This window comes from Salarias fasciatus, chromosome 4 (genome assembly GCF_902148845.1).
Source record: "Salarias fasciatus chromosome 4, fSalaFa1.1, whole genome shotgun sequence".
NCBI lineage: Eukaryota > Metazoa > Chordata > Actinopteri > Blenniiformes > Blenniidae > Salarias > Salarias fasciatus.
The window spans coordinates 14,409,180-14,429,581 of record NC_043748.1 but is presented as its reverse complement, the minus strand read 5'-3'; the positions used below and the strand labels follow the sequence as shown (position 1 = coordinate 14,429,581).

The 20,402-nt window shown below is 42.6% G+C and overlaps 3 protein-coding genes across 5 annotated transcripts in view; 1 reads left to right on the top strand and 2 right to left on the bottom strand.

Moving 5' to 3' along the window:
• The window catches only part of nsfa (N-ethylmaleimide-sensitive factor a), a 43,867-nt gene extending 42,277 nt beyond the window's left edge, over positions 1 to 1,590 (bottom strand). The window contains exon 1 of one of the 3 annotated variants that reach the window (XM_030088815.1): positions 1,508 to 1,590. In XM_030088815.1, the coding sequence (XP_029944675.1) occupies positions 1,508 to 1,519 (12 nt within the window). In that variant the 5' untranslated portion in view covers positions 1,520 to 1,590. The remainder of the gene's footprint in view (positions 1 to 1,507) is intronic. The other 2 variants (XM_030088813.1, XM_030088814.1) reach the window with 2 other exon arrangements.
• Positions 1,591 to 8,631: 7,041 nt separating this feature from the next.
• Positions 8,632 to 13,913, bottom strand: LOC115386897 (cyclin-dependent kinase 5 activator 1-like). Its single transcript, XM_030089352.1, has 3 exons — positions 13,482 to 13,913; positions 9,975 to 10,614; positions 8,632 to 9,246 (listed from the first exon to the last, which is right to left on the bottom strand). Exons 2-3 carry the CDS (start codon positions 10,488 to 10,490, stop codon positions 8,755 to 8,757), a joined length of 1,008 nt encoding a protein of 335 aa, XP_029945212.1. The 5' UTR covers positions 10,491 to 10,614; positions 13,482 to 13,913; the 3' UTR covers positions 8,632 to 8,754.
• Positions 13,914 to 16,452: 2,539 nt separating this feature from the next.
• On the top strand, positions 16,453 to 19,482 carry rpain (RPA interacting protein). Its single transcript, XM_030089353.1, has 7 exons — positions 16,453 to 16,633; positions 16,721 to 16,894; positions 16,982 to 17,054; positions 17,531 to 17,642; positions 17,789 to 17,852; positions 19,109 to 19,246; positions 19,352 to 19,482. Exons 1-7 carry the CDS (start codon positions 16,562 to 16,564, stop codon positions 19,379 to 19,381), a joined length of 663 nt encoding a protein of 220 aa, XP_029945213.1. The 5' UTR covers positions 16,453 to 16,561; the 3' UTR covers positions 19,382 to 19,482.
• Positions 19,483 to 20,402: the final 920 nt, after the last annotated feature.

The window sequence follows — 20,402 nt, the reverse complement described above, 5'->3', positions numbered from 1 at the left end:
TTTATAGAAAGACTTTAATGTAATCACTGTATAATCATATAAACAGAATATAAACAAGTACAATCACCAAAATAAATGCACTTATCTATTTATCTCAGTACATTTAGCACAGTCATAATGTCAGTGTAATAGAAGACATAAGTTTAATCACAGAAGATACAAGTTTAATTTCTAAATTGATGCAGTGAAACAGGATATGTAGCAATTTAAGGGGATAAATCAAAATAGGGAATTTACATTGCTGGGTTACACAAAAGAACCCACTAACCATGTAAATGTGGTCTTTTAGAATAAATTGTTGCTTTGTTTAACCCTGATTTTACAGCTGTGACTTTACAACTGTGACTCTTACAGGGTTATAGATTTGTGCCGATTGTCACAGTTTTGCTTCCTCAAGGATTCGTGCAGGTGGCCTTTGATCCTTCCTGACTATAATATAATTGTGCATGGTCATCCAAGTAAACTGGCTTTGCCTTTGTTGTGCACACATTAAAAAGTATCATATTTCCATATATTAAATCCCCATATGGAGCACGCAGATTCCTGTGGTGAACAACTGCTCTGGAGAGCATAAGGCCCGTTTTAAAAACCATTTCAATTGCAAACATGTCCATAAATATGGACATGCATGATACAAAAATATACAATCTTCAGGGTTTCTCTACATTTAGATGCAACATACTGTGATTTATATGAGAAATTTCCATTTTAGGGGTTGTTTGCACTAGAAAGTAACAATTATATTCTGACTGTAGCCTTGTGAATTTGTGGAAATCAGGGTTTTGGTGAGTTATCGCCATGCCTGGAGGCGGAACCAGGGGCAAGGCATGTGATAGCAGGCTCGTGAGGGCAGGTGGACACCTGACACCATCCTCTGTGTGCACGGACAGGCTGCACACAAGCCCCCAGATAAACATGCGCACAATCCATCCGTGCGCTCCTTCTTCAAAACTGCGCACATCGAGGCGCAAAAAAAAAAAAAAAAACAAGAAAAAAACAAGCTGCAGGCTGGAGGCTGAGCACGCAGCTGCACCTGCCTCTGATTTCATCCATATCATTACAGACTTGCTGACACGCTCGATCAAACGGTCCACACGCACGGACCGCAAAAATGAATTCGTGCCATACGATTCGTGCGTTTTTACGCAAGGCTCAAGGGCACGCGGGGAGCCCGGGATTAAAGGAGCGACACTCCGAGGAGAGGAGACTGGGAGCGGGCTGACGGCGGGGGAGACACCAGCTCCCGTTACCGGACATGTCCGGGGCTCGGGGGGCTGCAGAATAACACCGGGAGGAATAAAGAAACACGCTCTGCGGTGACATTCAGGAGGTAAACGCACCGTGACTGCTGACAACCCGGAGGAGAGCCGACACTCGCTAGACATTTTCAGCCACGGTCCTTTTTTTCTTTATTCTTTTTTTTTCCCATGCATGTATAACTCTGCGACGCGGAGGACGTTCATTTTCTTTGGAGGGATTTTTTTAAAATAAAGCATCTGTTTCTTACCCGGGTCGCCATCTTCGCGGTTGCGGCGGATGAAGCGGATGCAGCTCGGCTCAGTGAGTGATGGGACGGGGAAGGTGGAAGGAGGCTCGACAGGCGGAGCGCCTTTATGTGGATTGCCTGAGCACGTGACCAGCAACACGGAAGAGACTGCGTCATCCAGACGCAAAGCATCATGGGAAATGAGGGCGAACTGTCGCCATAGGAATGAATGACACTAAATCCTCAAATGTTTATAAGTAAATTATACGTAGATAAATATATTATGCAACAATGAAATATTAATGAAATATTTAATATCTATTTTTAAAAGTTAAGCTTTGGCTTAAAATTATGTTTTCTAATCCAATCAATAAATTTCATTTGTTGACTTATAAACACAATTCATGGATCATTCATGAAAATGTATATGCAGCAGAAAGCTTGTCAACTGAGAAATGGCAGGCACTCAGTAAACTTGGAGAGAAATACTGTGGCAAAGCAGATAAGAAATTAATTTAAGGTGTATTAAATCTGAACATTTTCAGAATGTATTTCTCTGAACTTAAAGAAAGGAAAATGTTTATGCATATGCTTTCATTTAACTAGTACATATCAGACTGGTACAGTGTCTGAATCAAATGTCTGCTGCTGGCAATGCAAATAAGGCAGGAATTAACATTAGGACTAATTCTTAATACTCAGGTAAACCAAAAAGCTTTCATGCAACATCACAGTGAAACACATAATACTCAACAGCATACACTGAATATTAATGATGACATTTGAAGCAGGAGTCTGCAGTAAAGCCAATGTTCACGTGGCTTTTGCTGACTGTAGTAGTTTGGTTTTTTTTAAGCTGTCAGTTCTACTCAGTGCATAAGAGATAAGCAACACAAACACTGTCGGTCAAGAGGAAGGGAGACAAAGTGCTGGAAATGGACATCTAAAGCAGTGACAACAGCGGTCATCAAGAACTGCTACTGTGGATTTGATTTAATTTACTCTTCATCTTCTGCTATTTTCTCAGCATCCATCACCTGAAAAGCACAGAGAAATGGACAGCCACACACACATTCACATTTGTCTACAGTCACAGATTTACTTAAAATGCATGTGTTCATGCTGTGGGAGGAGACCAGAGTATCTAGAAAACTAATGAGCACAGGGAGAACGTGAAAACTCCATATCTAAGGGCTTCAAGCTTAGACTCAAGCAAAAGATATTCCTGCTGTGATGTAGTAGTAGAACAGTAGTGTCAATTCAAACATGAGTCTATGCTGGATTTCTGCAACACCCGATGGACTGATGCAAACCTGGATAAAATTCCACTAAAACCAAGGAAATTATTGTGCTTTTCAGAATATCTAATGGGAAAGTGAAGTGAAGAAGTTCTCACTTTCATGTTCACCTGTCCTGGTCTATTCATACCTTTTTTCAAGAGTCTCTCTCTGGTACAACTGCCTCCTTTTCAGAGACGTCTGCACCAACTGAAAAGATCTAAAGCGTAAAGAACATCCCAAAAATCTCGGCCGTTCAATATGCTCTGCCTCTTCTGTAGAAAGACAGTTTTTTTAAAGAAATTTCAGTCACAGTGATCAACAGCTTCTTTCCACAGGTCATTAAAGCTCTCTCACCAGCTCTAATCATCCCACCGAGAATCCCAAGCTTCATTATATTCATCTCTAATGCTGTGGTCATATCACTGATTGATGCACTTTATGGATAAACCTCAAAGAAATTCATTCTTCAACTTATTAGACTCTGTTCTCCAGGAGTCTCAGCTGCAGCTGCTGGTTTCCTCAGTAACTCTCTGCTACCTTGCTGTGGTCAGATTAGGAACTGCTTCAAGAGGTTTCTGGCACTCATGCATTCAGCCATCTTTTTTCCTTGCTCCAGATCACCATGGTTTGGACAGGAAAAGTGCCCTTCTTGGACGACGACAGTCTGTGTGAGATGAAGACAGTGGTAAGTGATGGCACTGCATTTGAAGGAAATGCTGATAAATGGGTTGGAAACTCAAAGAGAAACTGGAGGAAGGTTTCAAGGCAGAGCACACCATGGACAGATGGTCCTAACATGTATGACTGCTTTGTGGTAGAAAGTCGGGGTGCTTGGAGAAAAAAACCAACGGGAAGCTTACCATCAGCCTGTCATAACTCTAGAAAATAAAAATTAAAAAATCTAAAAAAAAAAAAAAAAATCACACAACACCATGCTTGTAAAGGTTTTTTATATAAAGTACCTGTAACAGTTGATCAAAGTATTCTTATTTCCCACATACATATTCATACATCCACATAGTAACAGATTGCAGCATCAGCACTCTAGTAACACTAGTAGCCTTGACTTTTGTTCAACAAAGATTCTTGTTTTCACAATATGATTCACAAATGAAAAGGAAGGAAAACTGACGTCGTCATCGTCAGAAGTATCATATGTTACACAATAGTTTTCGTCTTGTACGTGTTGAGAGATAAAATATGGCACGTAGTTATGAGTCGATCGATGGTGAGAGCGTGTGAAGGAGGGGGCCGTCGTCAACCCGCGCTCTTCTGTCAGATCCTGGAAAAAAAGGTTCATTCAGCGGGTTTTCTTCAACCCTCGCCTCGTCTGTTTTTCACTGTCCCTGCACTGCAGACAGGACTGGAGCAGGCGGAGGAGAAAATAGCGGAAAAACAGTGAGAGGAGTTTCTCACAAGTACATCATCACTTCAGCTTGTTTGTCAGAATCTGGCAAACTCAATCATGGACATAGAAGTTTTGTGGCGTGTGCGTTTCGTCTGTAATCAGGCTTGAGCACGTTTTGTATTGGAGTTAGTAAAAACTGATGATCAAACTTTCTGAAAAAGGCTTTTGTTGAGATCAAAGTTTCTAAAGTATTTTAAAGTAGTTTCAAGTTATCTGGACTTTACTTGAGATTTTCCTTTTTAATTCCATCCCTTACACTTCACAGGTTATTATCATAAGATTTGACTTTTCCCATTTAACTTTTGAAATCATAAAGTGAAATTATATGCTTTCTGAAATTCTTTCTTTATTGTAAAAAAACAAATTTTAAAAATTCCAATTTTGAGATTTTATGCAAATAAGGATATAATATAAATTCAAATTCATGCTGCACTGGGTGTACATATCAAGATGACAGCAAATGTAATGTTTCAGCTAGCCTTTGTAATCTTAGGCAAAACGTTTCAATAATTGTCATCGAATACTTCTTTTTCACGTTTTACATTGAACAGAAACTAATAACACTGATAACAAAGTCGCCTGCTCATTAGCCGTTGAGCTAATCACAGCTAAGCATTGACTGCTGTCATGTGAGCTGTCAGACGGCATCATCCAATGTTTCCCTCTTTTGATAACAATTTCCTTCAAACATTGTTAAAAATGATCAATAGAACAGAAAGACTGACAGGAGATACAGAGCATAGCAAATCAAGAAGTCCCATCATGCCATATTTGCCTTTACCATATTACAAATATATCTTTTTGATAATGACATTACTGTAATGCATAACTGGCACCTTCTCTCGTTCACCTAAATCTTGTTAGAGCGACTATTTGTGACCTTTGGACATGTAAGGATCCCGTCGACTACTTGCAGTTTGGGTCAGTAATTAACCACACATTATAAATGTATATATATTTTTATAAAAAATGAATTATTCAACAGTCGTTTTTGGGAAATGCCATTGAAAGAGATGCTACTTTGTTCAAACTGTCAGTTCTGAGGAAGGGTGTGTAAACAAGCCAGTTTGCCATGGATTCATTCTTCGTGTGCATATTTGTCTGATGAGGTCTGATGCTGGATCAAGGCTACATGTTTGTTGGGACGGCAGGGTACCCCGCTGCAGCCTCATCACGAAATCACAACCAGTGGTCAAACATCACCTGCACCGTGGAGACACCCAGTCTGGAAACAGGCATGACATTCTGTTCCGGTTCAACATTTTGAATGATTTCAGGAATTGCTCTTCAATCTGATTTGGATTTGTCTTTAAAGCAAAAAAAGAGGAACCCTCAGTTTGCTGGCAGAATGTTGAATGCTCCCAGTTTTGGATGACTCCAATTTTTGGCAAACATCTCTGCGAAGTGACACATAAAACTTCACGGTGTAATACATCACAAGCTCTCCTTCTCGCCAGCTGCATCCTCCTGAAGAAAGTCTCTAATACACGAAGTTGCGACATTATGAAAGAGCTTATTCACGATTCCTTTATAGTCTTCCTTGTTCAGCAGTCAGAGACTCTGAGTTGGCTCATGTTTGTTTCTGTTTTTATGGATTTTTTTTGTATGAAATAATGAGTCTTTATAGAATGATATGGCACAAGATGTCTGCCTCGTCTGAAGGCAGAGTTTTTTTTTTTCAAAAAAAGTGAAGACAGTTTATTGGCAGGGGTTAGACCCAGTGATGTGACATCGGCCAGGGTGGGAGTCTCGCCAAAAGGGAACATGTGGAACATGTGCATCATGTGCATGTCCTTTTATGTAAGTGTAAATCTTTTTTTTTTCCCACGTGAAACACCCTGACGTTGTCCACAAGTATCCATCATGGCAGTTTATTGGCTTGCAGCTGAAAGCATCCATAAACAGATTTCCAAAGCAGACATCATCTGGGTTGTTTTCAGTTTTGAGGCTGAAAGATGTTCAACAGACACTCGGGAAGTGGGGTCAATCAAAAGTTGAAGAAAGTCAAGATTCAGAGCAAAATGTACTAAAGGTTAGCGTGGTAAACACAGGTGTAAACTTTGAGATTTCGTGCCCAGATGTGTGGAAGCTGATCTACTAATGAGGATGCTCAAAATAACACAGAATGCGCTCAGCTTTTGTCTTCCTGGATATGGAATGTCTGGAGTGTTTGTTCCAGATCTCACAAAATACTAGAAGTTTCTCCTCATAGCACAACGCACTATGCAATTGGGGGATTTTATGTGAGTACGTCGACATAAACGCAGGATTTATAACATCTGATTGAAGATTGTGTTTGTTTTGAACTGATTTGAAAAGCTGGAGCCATTGGGCTCAGTCTCCAGCTGAAATGCTGCTGACATTTGAGGAGGCGCTTTCTCAGCTGGCTCTCCATGACTTTTATTTGCTAACATTATCATAAGATATTGTCTGTTATCCTTAGTGTCTCAATATTTATACAAGGTGTTAGTAAATCAGGCTCATCGCTGTATTATTTAAATCGTAGGATCAAACATTCATATGGCTTGAAACTGAAGATTGTTTTAAAGGTGATTTTTGTTAAACCCCTTCTTTTCAGATGAAAGAAGACTTTCCTTTCTTTGTGCCGTCCTGTTTCCAATCTATTGAATTATTTCAGACCCTGAAGCACCGTGAGACCAACCCGACCGACGGAAGATATCGATGATCTCCACTCTCACACACACCCCTGATCCCAGAGTCCTGGATGTCACATCACTCGCTCTAGCTTTCAGCAATCCGGTGCGGCGACCCGCTCAGTCTCTCCTTTAACATGAGGTGCGGTGTGCCCAACACAAAGCAGCATGCTAGGAAACCTATAGAAGCACACATGCATGTCAAACAACTTGGTGAATAAGTAAGCCATCAGGTCAGTGGACCAGAGAGAGTCTTTAAATATGGGGCGACTGGACTGAAGCAGTTCAGACCAGACTGGTGCAGATGGAAAGAGAGAGAGAGAGACAGAGAGCGAGCGAGAGAGAGAGAGAGAGAGAGAATGTGTGTTGTCTTAGTGTGTCCTGGTTGCTGTGGCGAGCAATGAGAAGAGGAGAGATGGGCAGGTTGTGGGGGGACTTCAAACAGCGAACCAAGGTCTCTGGAGCCCGGCGGCAAACGGCAACATCGACGCATTGTTTTGGAAGAAAAGTCCCGTCTACCCTTGCCCCCCGCCACACCTGTAATATAAATCACATTTTGCAAATCTTGCTGGCCGAGACAAGCCGCTCTTTGGACGTGTCCTTCATGAACCAGTCACTCACACGGCACACCATCCAAGTGCAGCAGAGTTTTCAAAAGGAGCTCCTCTTTTTCTTTCTTTCTTTCCTTTCCTTTCCTTTCCTTTCCTTTCCTTTCCTTTCCTTTCCTTTCCTTTCCTTTCCTTTCTTTCGAATGGTCAGCACCAATATGGACTGCAGGAAAAAGTGCGGGGGTGAGAGAAAGAAACGCTATCCCCTTGTAAAATGTGCGCTGGAGGGGGACAATATTGCAATTTCCCTTGATTTTATCACTGTAAACAGCGTGCTAATGGTTCATTTTCATAACACGTGCCACAATAATTAGTATTTTATACTTTTAAAAATAGATAACTGGACTCCCGATTCTAAGAAGATTCTAACTGGATAAGCCCGTACAGTACTTGACGTTATATGCGGGTGGATTAATCCACTACAGTACTATTATATCAAATAGGGTGGAGAATTTGACAGTCTGACAGACTCTACTTCATCTGTGTGATGATATTGGTTCATGTTTACGTTGGAACGGTGGGCCTCGCTGAGCCGCTTCAGGTGAGTGCAACAAGCCTGGGCAGGGCTACAGGAGAAGGGTAACGTGGAGTTGGCAATAAGCAAGTGGTCATGTGCAACGACGTATGAAGTGACCTCATGCAACGTGGTGCATTTCCCTATAGATAAAACACCTGGATGTTAAATATATATACATATATACTGCAAGTTGATGATTATATATGTATATATACAACATTTTCCCTTGATTACTTGAACCTGTGTTGTCTGGCGTCTCAGGCTCCTTTAATCAAAGCCAATTAGTGTCATCTACTGTATTTTTTTTTTTTTAACTAAACTGGCAAAATTCTTGGACTGAAAATCCTTCTTATCTCAGCCTTCAGTGTGACAAATTCTGTCCATACGTCTAATCAAACACAGGTATTAAAACTCCAATTTATTGACATGTGCGCCAACAGGTGGTCTGTCAGTCTTGATAATCTAATCAGATTCAATCGTGTTGATTTACTAAGGCGGCGGTGTTGGAAGCAATGCAGCAGCTGTGGCTTTGAGTGATTTCTAGGTGTAAAGTTAAATACTGAGTTCAGTTTTTCCTACTTCTAGAAGTCAGTTAGAGCCTTGAATGATGCTAATGCTTCATTTTAAACCAGAAGCTTTGTCTTCTGGATTTGAAAACATGACGTGTGGATCAACTTGTGGAGACACCAGACAACAGCACGTCTCCCTGTCAGCGCTACGCTGCATGAAACTAGATTTCCTGCCCTCAACCTGTGAGCTTCCTGTCCGTCCATCTTTCCTGCCCCACCTCCCGGCTCCCCTTTATCGGTCAAGGCCGATGAGGAGTTTGGTTTTCTCCTCCTCCTTCTTGCTCTCGTTTTTCAGATCGGCAAACACCTGGGTAAAGAAGTGTGGGTCGGTGTTGATCTGGAGCATCTTGCCGCTCATGCGGTTGATGATCTCCAGGCAGCGGTCCCAGAAGGCCTCCTTCTCTGCCTCCACCAGGAAGGGCTTGAGCGGGTAGGAGATTTCGTTGCCCATGTAGGAGTAGGACAGGTAGAGGCAGGTGAGCAGCGAGGCCTGCAGCTCGCGCTCCGAGGCCACCTCGGCCGAGACCACGTCGCGGCACAGCATGTAGAGGAAGACCACGTTAGCCGGGGTGATGAAGCCCTGGTCCTGCCAGCCCTGCAGGAGGAGGGATCTGTCCACGCTGCGCAGCCACAGCACCGGATCCGTCGGGGAAAGACGCTTCAGTCTGTAGCACCGGCGGCACAGGAACTCGCCCAGGCTGCGCATCAGCTCACTGGTGGAGGCCTGGGGTTGAAGCGTGACAGATAGTCAGAAAAGGGAACAAGGATGAAGCCTCTTTGGGGTGACTCTATCTCAGTTTTTTTTTTTAAGTGTTTCTCAAAGCAACTGAATCAGGTCAACTGGTCAAATGGGTGAGGAGAAGGCTTCTATGTGAAAGTGTAAACCTTACCAAAGGAGGATGTTTATGCCACCTTCTCTCACCTATTATCAACATTATTCTTTCTCTTCTGCCAACCAAACAGTCATAGTCAGTCCTGTACGACCTCTTTGTTACCTCATGGGATTGAAACAACCGCAATGAAGAGCGTTAAAACACAACAGAGAACCACATGATGCATTAAAATGATAAAACTTTAGAAAACACCAAAGAGTTGAAGTACCTTAACAATTCAAACCGGCACAAACTGATAAGTGCCACTTAGGTCAGGTGCGAAGCATCTTCTAGAGACATATGAACAAATCCATTTGACCTGATTCACTTGCTTTTTGTCTGGTCTGTCTCAATAATGTGGACGCACAGTAGCCGCAGTGTTAATGCACCACATTAGCTGAGCTGTCAGATCTATGTGGGTCATTATCATGACTGATTCCACAAAACAGCTGAGATCAACTATAAACATGCAGACGGCAGCAGACAAAGATGAGTTGCTGTTGATTCAAGACTGCTGATGCACCACGCTCTCTGTGGTAACAGGCTAATATTCCATATAGCCGGACATCTATAGCGTTACCTGGACTATGACACGTTTTGGTGTGCCGGCTGCAGTGGACGGCTGGATCCCCGAACCCGTGAGGGAATTCTTTTTGGCAACCACAGTAGCTACGTTAGCCAAGGTCTTGGAGGTGGGCAGGTGGGAGGAGGTAGTGGTGGTGGTGGCTGAGGGGTCCTGGCTCGACGTGTAAGATGAGAGGTTCGCGCAAGACTGAGACTTCTTCAGCTTGAGGCTGTTGGAGGCTGAGTTGGCGGTGGCGGCTGCGTGGCACTCCGGGGAGCTGCCTTTCCCGCCCTCCCCGCCCTCCGACTGCAGCTTCTTGGAGCCCTTCCTCTTGGCCGACACGGCCACGATGCGTTTCCATGGCAGCACGCTGATGATGGAGGGGCGTTTGAGGGACTTCGCAGCTGCGGCGGCAGCATCCTTTGCGTTCTTGCTGTTCTGGACGGCAGTGTAGTGGCCCACCGTGGCCGGGCCGTCCTCGAAGAGCGCCGCCTTGCGGTAGCTGGGAGACAGAGACAGCACCGTACCCATGATGCCTGGTGAGGATTAACGGAGGTACAGGCAGTGAACGGGCGGGGTAGGGGGGACAAGCTCTTTGACGTGGGCAAAGAGCTTTAACGAGGGCAAAGTGTCTCACTTCTGGAGGAGGTTAAACCTGTGGGAAAAGGAGAGGAGAGAGCAGAAGAAGACATGTAATCCATTAGTTTGCACTGCAGAGTCACACAGCCATGGAGTGGTTAGCACTCATCCCTCACAGTGAGTACATCCCAGGTACTGCAATTTTCTCCCACAAACCAAAAACATGCACATTCTATGGATGGATGGATGGATGGATGGATGGATGGATGGATGGATGGATGGACCTTGAACCTCTCACAAAGATGAGGTTTGATTAGATATGGCGAAAGCGCCAGGTAAAGCTCATGCATAAACTCTGAGAGCACATCTGCTGAACACACCTGTCAAAACAAACCTGAATGACCTTGACTTTTCAAACCAAACTCTTTAAAACACAACGAACCTTTAAACATCACTTAAAGCCAGAGCAAACTTCTTTAGAAAAAAAAAAAAAAAACACTTGTGGTTCTTTAATCCTTCAAATTACACCTGGATTTTTAAATGCTGAACTGAGTACTTTAAAGAGTAAACACTTCATGCTCTGAACCATCCCCTGTCAATGAGTGGATTGATCAAAAGTTTCGGTGGAAAATCTCCTCTAATCAAAGATGAAAAAACATGTCAAAGAGCAAAACTTAATTCAGAAGCCAGTAGGAATTAAAAATCAGACTGATCACATGCCAATCATCTCTTAACTCTCCTCAAAGTATTACACTGCAGAGGGTTGATGAAAGATTTTTAAACTTTATGCACTATTTCTGAGAAGTCTATAAATTTGACACATTTCTCTGTGTGATCCTGCTTTTTATGTTTTTGAGGTAAACATGTCAGTTAGCTGCAAAGAAGAAGAAAAGATGACTAGCGAGAGCAAACGTAAAAAAGGAACCTTTGTTAATGTTTACGCTATGGAATTGCATTTATAATCACTGGCATAAATTCATAATAATTTGTCTGGTAAAAAAGGAGGAAATGCGGATGTTTCCATATATGGTCACTGACAGGGTGAATGGACTTTAATTCTCATGTTCTCGCCCAGGAAGACATTTCCACGGGATGCGGATGGGGATGTTGCTGTTGCCTAGCAACTATAATCTCCGAGCACCCTTCATACCCTGAGAAAAACCCTCAGAAAGCTTAAAAAAATACAGACTTTTTCAGTTTTACTGCCTCCTATGGCATGTTTGGTAATGTGCATGTGTGTTTTATGAATGACGATATCACCTGAAGCAATGGAGGTTTTTCTATGTGATATTTACAAAAATGTAAGTTTGCAGAGTCGGAGCCAGAAAGAGGGGCTGTCTCCTGTTTAAACACAATTTCTGGGGCCATAATCCATCTATTGTCATTTGATTTCCATTCATATTTGTGAGGGTTGAGTAAGTATCTGAGATGAGGAATTTCACAGTCAAACGTTTTCACGTTGAGTGAATTGGATGACAATCTTGAATGGCCTATTTCCTTTCATTTATCTTGCTTCCCCTGAGACAAGGCACGTCTAATTGAAACTACTCTTTTTATTATCAGAACGAGGATCATGACTCTTCAGATTCCCACAGACATTCACAACTCACAGACATGTCAAACTCACGTTAAGTTAAAAAGGATGTGTTTGGATTGTGTAAGAAAGGACACCATGAAAAGCTCACAGAGAAAATACCGGGACAAGAAGCTGAAGCTTATCTCAGCTAACATTGTCCAGGAGCGTGGTCTACCTGTGGCTCTGCACATAAAAGGTAAATAATGTTGTAAAAAGGCTTTAAAGGCAAGCTGAAAGTGGATTATCCATCCATCTGTCTGTCAATCCATCAATCAAAGAATCAATCAATTAATCCACCTATCAAACAATCAGTTAATCCATCCATCTGCTGTCTGTCACCCCTCTTTCCAGATTATTATTATTATTATTATCATTGTGTGTGTATGTGTGTGCGTCGTTGTTTTTGCTGCTCTTTTTTGTTTTCCTGACGGCATCGATGAAAAAAATACGCGATCCTTTTCAAACTTTCCCAAAATACAACCACAGATCATAACATCCCAAGTAAAAGTCACAGAAATCAAGTCGGCTCAAACCTCCTGAACCTCAAATCCACTTGATGCTCAGGATCTCTTAATTTCTTTTCTGAAGACAGTTTTGATCCATTCCCTTGAGGCCCTGTCTTAATCCTTCAGACCTGTGGAAGACCTCAAACTGTGGGTGAAAACATCGCCTCATATTTGTGAAAGTGCTTTTCTCTGCCTGTATTTTATCCCACAGTGTCTAAAATCCACATAAAAGCTGCTTCACTTGATTTTTTTGATCAATAAACTGTGAGTAATCCTAAGAAAACCACGCAAATAAAACAATTGTTGAATGCCTAAATGCACCTGATGGAATGTTAATGAGCAGAAGTCAGGCTGAAATGTTTTTTTCCATTGTGTTCCTGTCTGAGATGAGCCGTCAGAGCAGTGATGTCTACCTTTCTGCTTAAAGCAGCATATAGGAGGCATGCCCGCTCACACGGCCCTGCCACTGCTCATCAGTATTATATAAGAACCAAGATAAGGCCCACAGAGGCAGGGAAAGAAATGTGCGCAAGCATCCATCTTAGCTTCAAAATGGAAGCCTTGGACCCCCCCTCCCTCCCCAACACAAGGCAGCTCCAGCACCACCAGCTCCAAAAGCTCGCGTTTCTCACTAATCCCAAGCATAAACGTGATGAAATGAGATGCGTTTCCCTTTTATTACGCAGGATTAGTCATAAACAACATGTGATGGATGCTGGTGGTTCAGCCTCATCGGGGCCTTCTCATGGGGTCGATTTATATTTCATCAAGTGGAAGCAGAGAGAGAGAGAGCGAGAGAGAGAGGGAGAGGAGAAAAACATGATGGTGCATGCATCAAAACAACCCTCCGTGGTTTCCTACCTTCTGATTATTCAAGTCTTCTCGTGCGATCCATGTATCACACCTTGACCCCTCCTTTTTTATGCGGTCAAAATGTGAAAGCGGCTCTCGGTATCCCGATCCGGATCGGCTCGAAACCCGAACGAACCCCCACCCAGTCACAGGCCGACAGAGGGGGTTTGTCTCCCGGGTGGGCTTCTGCCTTCTTCTCCTTTTGCCTCTCGCGCTCTCTCTCTCTCTCTTTTTTTTCTTCAAATCTTCACAGATAAAGAGTGCGTCTCTCTTCGATGGGGATGCCGATGCGTCGCTCCGTCGCTCGCAGCGAGTGGAAAGATGTCTTCCATTGAGAAGCGACGGATCGCTACGGCGCTCACAGCTCGGACATAAATAAAAACAAACCCAAATCAACACAAAAAGGAGGTCAGAGAAAGAAAGGCAGAAAGAAAGACGGAGAGGGAGCGATGGAGAGAGAGAGAGAGAGAGGGAGGGAGGGAGACGGGGGGGAATGGCCACGATGAATCCAAAAATAGACAGCGGCTTATTCCCTCAGCCATGAGAGAGAGAGAGAGAGAGAGAGAGAGAGAGAGAGAGAGAGAGAGAGAGAGAGAGAGAGAGAGAGAGAGAGAGAGAGAGAGAGAGAGAGAGATGCGGGCATCTGCAGTTATTCGGGTTGGATGTGGGTGGGAAACGGCGCCCTCTGATTGGCTGCTGCCTGGATGCTGCCGCCGCCGCTCCGCGCCGCACGCGGACTGTCGCAGCCGCGTCGCTCCAGCCATTGGCCGCCGGCGCGGCGCGCGCAACCTATCGCAGGAGGCGCTGTCCGAGGTGCTGAACCTGCTGCTGCTGCTGCTGCTGTGGTGGTGGCTGCCGAGGAGGAGGAGGGGGAGGAGGCGGAGGAGGAGGCTGGTGGTGGTGAGGATTTTGTGAATCACTTGGAGTAGGCCGAGCCCCCTCCAAACGCTGAGGGTGCTAAATCCGCCTGCAGACAAACAAGCTGGTCTAAGCTGGAGCGGCACATATGAGAAGACCACCCCCGCACCAAACGCTCATACATCAACAACAGATGACTTTATTCAAAATGCACTGAGCTCTTTCGAGCTTGTTGTTTGATCAGAGGCACATTTTGCCTTCCGACCCGTCAGCCTTTGAGAGTCAACAAATAAAAACAATATGGCTCAGTGACATGACATTCACGGCTGAAGGAAAAGAATCGGATTCACATATTTATGAGTACAACAGAGATAGACAGATAGATAGAAATGCTGCAGCACTGATCCACATAGATGGCAAGATAATAAAACAGAAAATAAAATATCATCTAAAGATGTGTATATGTAATATGTACAAAGAAATGTTAATCTTTACAAGGCAAGTGATGAACAAATATATGCACTGCGAAGGGTTTGAAGGGACAAACTGTTTGCTCTTTCTTTAAATCCTAAAGACAGATCTTGAGAATTAACTGCATTTGGGAGACGTAACATTGAAATGAATTGAGCCTGCATGTTCTTCTTGAACCTGCATTGATTTGGTCTTCATACTTCAGCTTTCTCATACAACCATTAAACAGTGATGTAAAGCTGATTAGGGATTGTGTTCACGTCATTGCAGGTGTCAATTTGAAAACTTTGAAGATGTTCCTGCTTCATGTTTCTGCTTCTCTGTAAATGTCATCTGTGATGAATCCACAGGTCACCTACTCTGGATCAGTATGGACAATGAGTGAATAATCATTTCAATATTTTCTGCAGAAAAGTATCTTTGGTCCAGAGAGAAGTAAGGTTATGGTCCTCAAAGACCCCGGACATCAACATTTTCAAATCTGGGGTTAGGCCCATGAAAACAGACTAAAAGATTTGAATTAATGTAGTTATATGTGAAGAAGACCACTTGTTTTTCTGAAAAATGAATTTATTTGAGCATCCTGATACACTCCTTCAAAGACCATTTATAAGCATGGCCAGAAGAATTTATGTGATTTTAATTGACTAAGTTTTGTGTTGTTTTAAGTTCATTCAGTTTGGATTTGTTGACAGTGAAAAAAATGACCTTAATGTGTCAGAGCTGGGAATGTTCAGATTTTTCTCTGGGAGTGTGCAGAATGGACAGGATTAAGACTGAATACATTATCGAGACGGATTATGTTTGGTGGGATAGAGGTTTGGTCATATTTGGAGGAGAGATGGCAGCCATGTAGAGAAAGCCATGCTCAGGCTGGCGCTGCCTGTCAAGAGACGGTGAGAGTGAGGAGGGTATTAGAAGATAACCTGCTGAGGCAACTACTGACAAGAAAATGCTGAAAGTAGAATTGTGGGGGGAAAAACAACTTCAACATTCCTGTGTTTGACATTTGTTTCTTTGCAGGCTTTTTTCCACCCTTGGACCTAAAACACAATAGCCCTTCTCTAATTAATGCAAAGTATGGACGAAGCACCTCTTAAAATGTACTTTAAAAGTGTCAATGTGTGGTATTTGGACTGTTTTGGTTTTTCATGTATGTCCTTTGTTTCCTGTACTTTCATGCATTATTGATTACTTTATTTCATTGATTATACCTGTTTTATTTCTTATGGTCAACATTATTCCTCTAAAAGTTTCATTATATGTTTGGCTCAGAAGATCCTAAAGGATTAGGATACAAATAGTTATTTAATTCATTTTAAGGTATTTAATTTTATATTAATTTTACTTTATTTTTCTTTATTATCTGTGGCCACCATACACTGGATTTTCCCTTAAAAGGTGAATTTAGCTCCAAATGGCCGAAACATACAGTTGACACCTTCAAACGAGAAGGAAAAGCAAACCTTGTGTGAGCAAGTGTAGTTGGAAGAGCTGCCTTTTATTATTATTAATTGTTTGTAGGACAAAAGTATATCTTCTTTGTTTTATATTATCGTTTTATTATGTTCGTTTGAAGAAAAAAGAAAAAACTACATTTCCCAGCATACCCTCGGCGGAAGTTAACTCCACATCAACATCCGGGTCATGGGGTTATAAGCGGGATTGTTTTGGTCAAGATGGCTGGAATTGCTTTTGCTTGTTTGTGCTCAACATTTATATGTTTGTCTTTATATAAAATATAACATATAGACACCAGAATGGACGCTTTTCAGAGGCACCGCTCACTTTATAAGGGAACCACGCCGCCATGGAAAGAAGCGTACCGCCAGGTGAAGACTTGAACCAGGCTAGCCTGTTAGCATGATGTTAGCACGGAGCATTTTTTGTAGTTTGACTTTTCTGTTTTTGTCTTTCAGCGATGCGTAGACAGACTGAAAAACAGCCGATCGAGGTTGCTGGAGCGATACCGGCAGATGGGGGAGAGCCAGCAGCGGAGCATCGTCCAGGAGGTGATGGAGGAGGAGTGGAGCGCCCTGCGGTCCGCGGACCACAGACTGCCCTCTCTGTGGGGGGCGGACGGTCAGGCAGAGGTCGGTCTCTCTCCAACACATCCAGCATCCCTCACTCTGTGTATGTCCCTTTACTTAAATGCAACTTTTTTTTTCTGATTTCAACAGACGTACGGTGTCATGAAGGAGTATGATGAACTGGCGGTACTAGAAGAAATCCAACAGGAGCTCATGTTTCAAGGTAATCATCACTTTATTTATCAAAAAGATATGAACCGTCGTGAGACAGGTTAGTTTTACCCTACTGATGATGTGTTGTTGCAATAGTAATCCTGCTCTAGTGATAGGAGAAGCGCGTGGTAATACTTACAATCAAAAAAGTTATTTTTTTTTAAATTGTCATTTGTTCACCTTTGAATAACTAATAGAAACAACAGCTATGAATTAATAGGAATGTTGTGTATTTACCAGCTACAGATGGAAAGATGACAGAGAAGACACAAGCAGTTTGTTGTTTACCTTGTATGAAATTGAAGAAGGAAGGTGTACTAGTTTTTTTTTTTTCCAATATTCTGAACACTTTTGAACTTAATCTCTGATTAGAAGTTTTGTTGTAACTGCAATAAATCAGTGAGTCACACTTGATTGGAAAAGTCAAACTGTTTTCAGAAGCATGATGTGCATGGCTTTTGTTTTTTTTTCTTCTCCGTGCTCCAGAAATGTCTATGATCGAGGAGTATGAGAGGAACCTGCAGTTCGAGCAGCAGTACATTTCATCAGTCGTGGAGGAGATGGAAGAGACACATATTATTTGTCCAGTATGTCGAGTGTGAGTCCAAATTTGACTGTTTAAACACAATGTGGAGGAAATTTGGTACTCCAGCAACTAGATTTACCCCTTTCTTTGCACATCATTAAGTCCATCTTGTGATCAGATGCTCTTAAATAAACAGCAGCTTGACTCTTCTGTGGCAGGAACAACCTGAACATCACCAGTTGCTTCATCTCCTGTCCCTGTGGCCTTCACCTCAACACTAAGGTTTGTTAAACTTCAGTCAGTCAATAAATTGAATTGTTTCTTAGTGTTTCTCGCTGGAGTTAAAGTTTGGACTTGCATTCAAGCACTTTGGGACAGAAAAGCTCTTTTTCATAAGTGTAACTGTTGGTGTCACACAAATGGAGGCGGGAGAAGAACTAGGCTACGTTCAGACTGCAGGCTGAAGTGACCCAAATCCGATTTTTTTTTTTTGCCCCTATGCGACCTGTATCGGATCTTTTCCTGACAGTCTGAAAGACACAGATCCGATTTTTTTCAAATGCGACCCAGGCCTTTTGGATATGTGGTCCTAAATCCGATACGTATCTGATCTTTTGCCATGCGACTTCAGTCTGAACGGCCAGGTCGCATTTATCCGACCTACACGTCACGATATGGGGCACCGAAGAGGCGTGTCTTACCTTGAGTGTTAAAAAAAGGCGATCGCAGACGTACATTAAGGGAGTTCTTGTCATCCGAAAATTATTATTGAACTCCGTATCATTAAAGCCTCTCATCACTGTCCCACCACTCCTGGCTGCGTTTCTCTGGACGGATGTTGCTGCCACTGCCCAACAAAACGCCATCGCCAAAAACTTGGCCCTCTTCCTTCTCATTCGCTAAATTCTGCAGCGCCAGGACAATGGAGAGAAAAAATAATAATAATATCCACATGCTCGCTCGCTCGCTCACTCACTCACTCACTCACTCACTCACTCACTCACTCACTCACTCACTCACTCACACACTCACACACTCACACACACACAGAAGGAGCTCGTCGCAGCTGATTAGAAGCGCAGCGCTCAATGATTGCTCAATGTTCAATTGTAAGAATGCGTGTTTGATCAGTTCTTAAATAAATCATCGACGCTTGAAAAGCTACAGATTCTGTATGTTGTTTGTGAGTTCCGCAAACACTGAAGCGCGCTGCTGCGAGACGTCGTTATGTCCTCTTCTGCGCATGCGGGACACTTTTGGGTTGTATTCCGTTCAGATGGGAGATCACATACAAGTCCCATTTTATTGCAAATGTGAATGAACTCGCAAAAAAATCGGATTTCACAAAAAAAAATCCGAATTGAGCATTAAGCCCTGCAGTGTGAACGTAGCCTAAGTCCCTGATTTGAAACAACTGAATCGGTAGCAGGGTGTTTTCTTTCACTTCAATTTATTTAATGTCAAAACGGATTGCTAGCAAAAGAATACAAATGAAATTATGTCATTTTAAGTGACACGTCTTCTCTGCTCCTCTGCAGCAAAACTTCCCTCCTGACGTCCTGCAGCAGCTCCTGGAGTCCAAGATGTCGGAACACACGGACGACTGTCCACACAACCCCGCTTTCTTTGTAGCTCCCAACACGGAAAGCTCCTCCAACCTGATGATCAGCTGCAAGGTACAATGATGATGATGATGATGATGATGATCCAGTTTAACGATGTTATCTCAACTAATTTCTGCTGATGGTTGTGAAAATGTTTTGGGTTCTCTGTTCTTGCAGGTTTGTGACTTCCTCTCCATCGTCCTCTGACTTCAGCCATCACGAGCCTCTTTATTCATGACATTTTGTTTTTGGTTTTTTGTGCTCTGCATGTTTCAAGAAATAAAATATATTTTTGATTCAAAACATGATCGAAGGCTTCTTTGAATATATAATAAAGATATGCACTTTTTTGTATTGTGTTGTCCTGTGTTGCAGCATTGTGTGATTGCTTGGAATTATACTGGCAGACTTCTGAATCTGTGTTGCGTTGGTGCAACTTTCAGAGTATTGTTACAGAATGCACAAAGAAGTGAAATATGTTTTCCACTCCAACTCGATAAGCAGGCCAATTTGAATACATTCTGGTACTTTAAGGTAAATGGACACAGAATTTTAAACTTGAACGTCTATAATTGACAAGTTCCACACTCTTGAAAATGTAGGATTTAAAAAAAATAAAAAAATACCTGACCCTATAATGGACAGAGGCTACAGACAGAGTGTACCTTGAGTACACTCGCCTTATTTGTTTGATACTTAATCTTCAGAAACATGGCATGCCAATTAAGTTCTTTTATATTTTACTAAACTTAATATTTCAAAAAGAAACCCTGCATGCTGTGATCAAATGAGTCGGAGTGAAAATGTACCTATTCACGCTATATTTGCAGTGGAGGAAATAAGTATATAACCCCCCCACCTGATTTTGAAAGTTTTCATACTAATTAAAATTAAATGAGCAGTCGCTGATTTTTATGGCAGCTTTATTCTAACAGTGATAGAATTAAAAAAAACTACATGAAATGAAAAATACAGATTAATTTGCATTTCATTGAGGGAAATTAGTATTTGGCCCCCTTCCTTGGCTGTATGTTTTGGGTCATTGTCGTGCTGTTAGACCCATCCATGACCCATTTTCAGTGTCCTGGCAGAGACAAGGACGTTGTCACTCAAGATTCTGCGATGCATGACCCCATTCATCTTCCTGTCGATGCGGTGGAGTCGACCTGTGCCCTTAGAAGAGAAACAGCCCCAAAACATAATGCTTCCACTGCCATGCTTGACGGTG

What these genes read in the sequence shown, in the direction of transcription:
- LOC115386897 (XM_030089352.1), bottom strand. Translation starts at nt 10,490, where the DNA reads ATGGGTACGGTGCTGTCTCTGTCTCCCAGCTACCGCAAGGCGGCGCTC. An exon ending in CAAAACGTGTCATAGTCCAG is followed by an intron (nt 9,247 to 9,974) that starts GTAACGCTATAG and finishes CTTCAACCCCAG; the next exon opens with GCCTCCACCAGTGAGCTGAT.
- rpain (XM_030089353.1), top strand. Translation starts at nt 16,562, where the DNA reads ATGGACGCTTTTCAGAGGCACCGCTCACTTTATAAGGGAACCACGCCG. An exon ending in ACAGGAGCTCATGTTTCAAG is followed by an intron (nt 17,055 to 17,530) that starts GTAATCATCACT and finishes TCCGTGCTCCAG; the next exon opens with AAATGTCTATGATCGAGGAG. An exon ending in GCCTTCACCTCAACACTAAG is followed by an intron (nt 17,853 to 19,108) that starts GTTTGTTAAACT and finishes GCTCCTCTGCAG; the next exon opens with CAAAACTTCCCTCCTGACGT.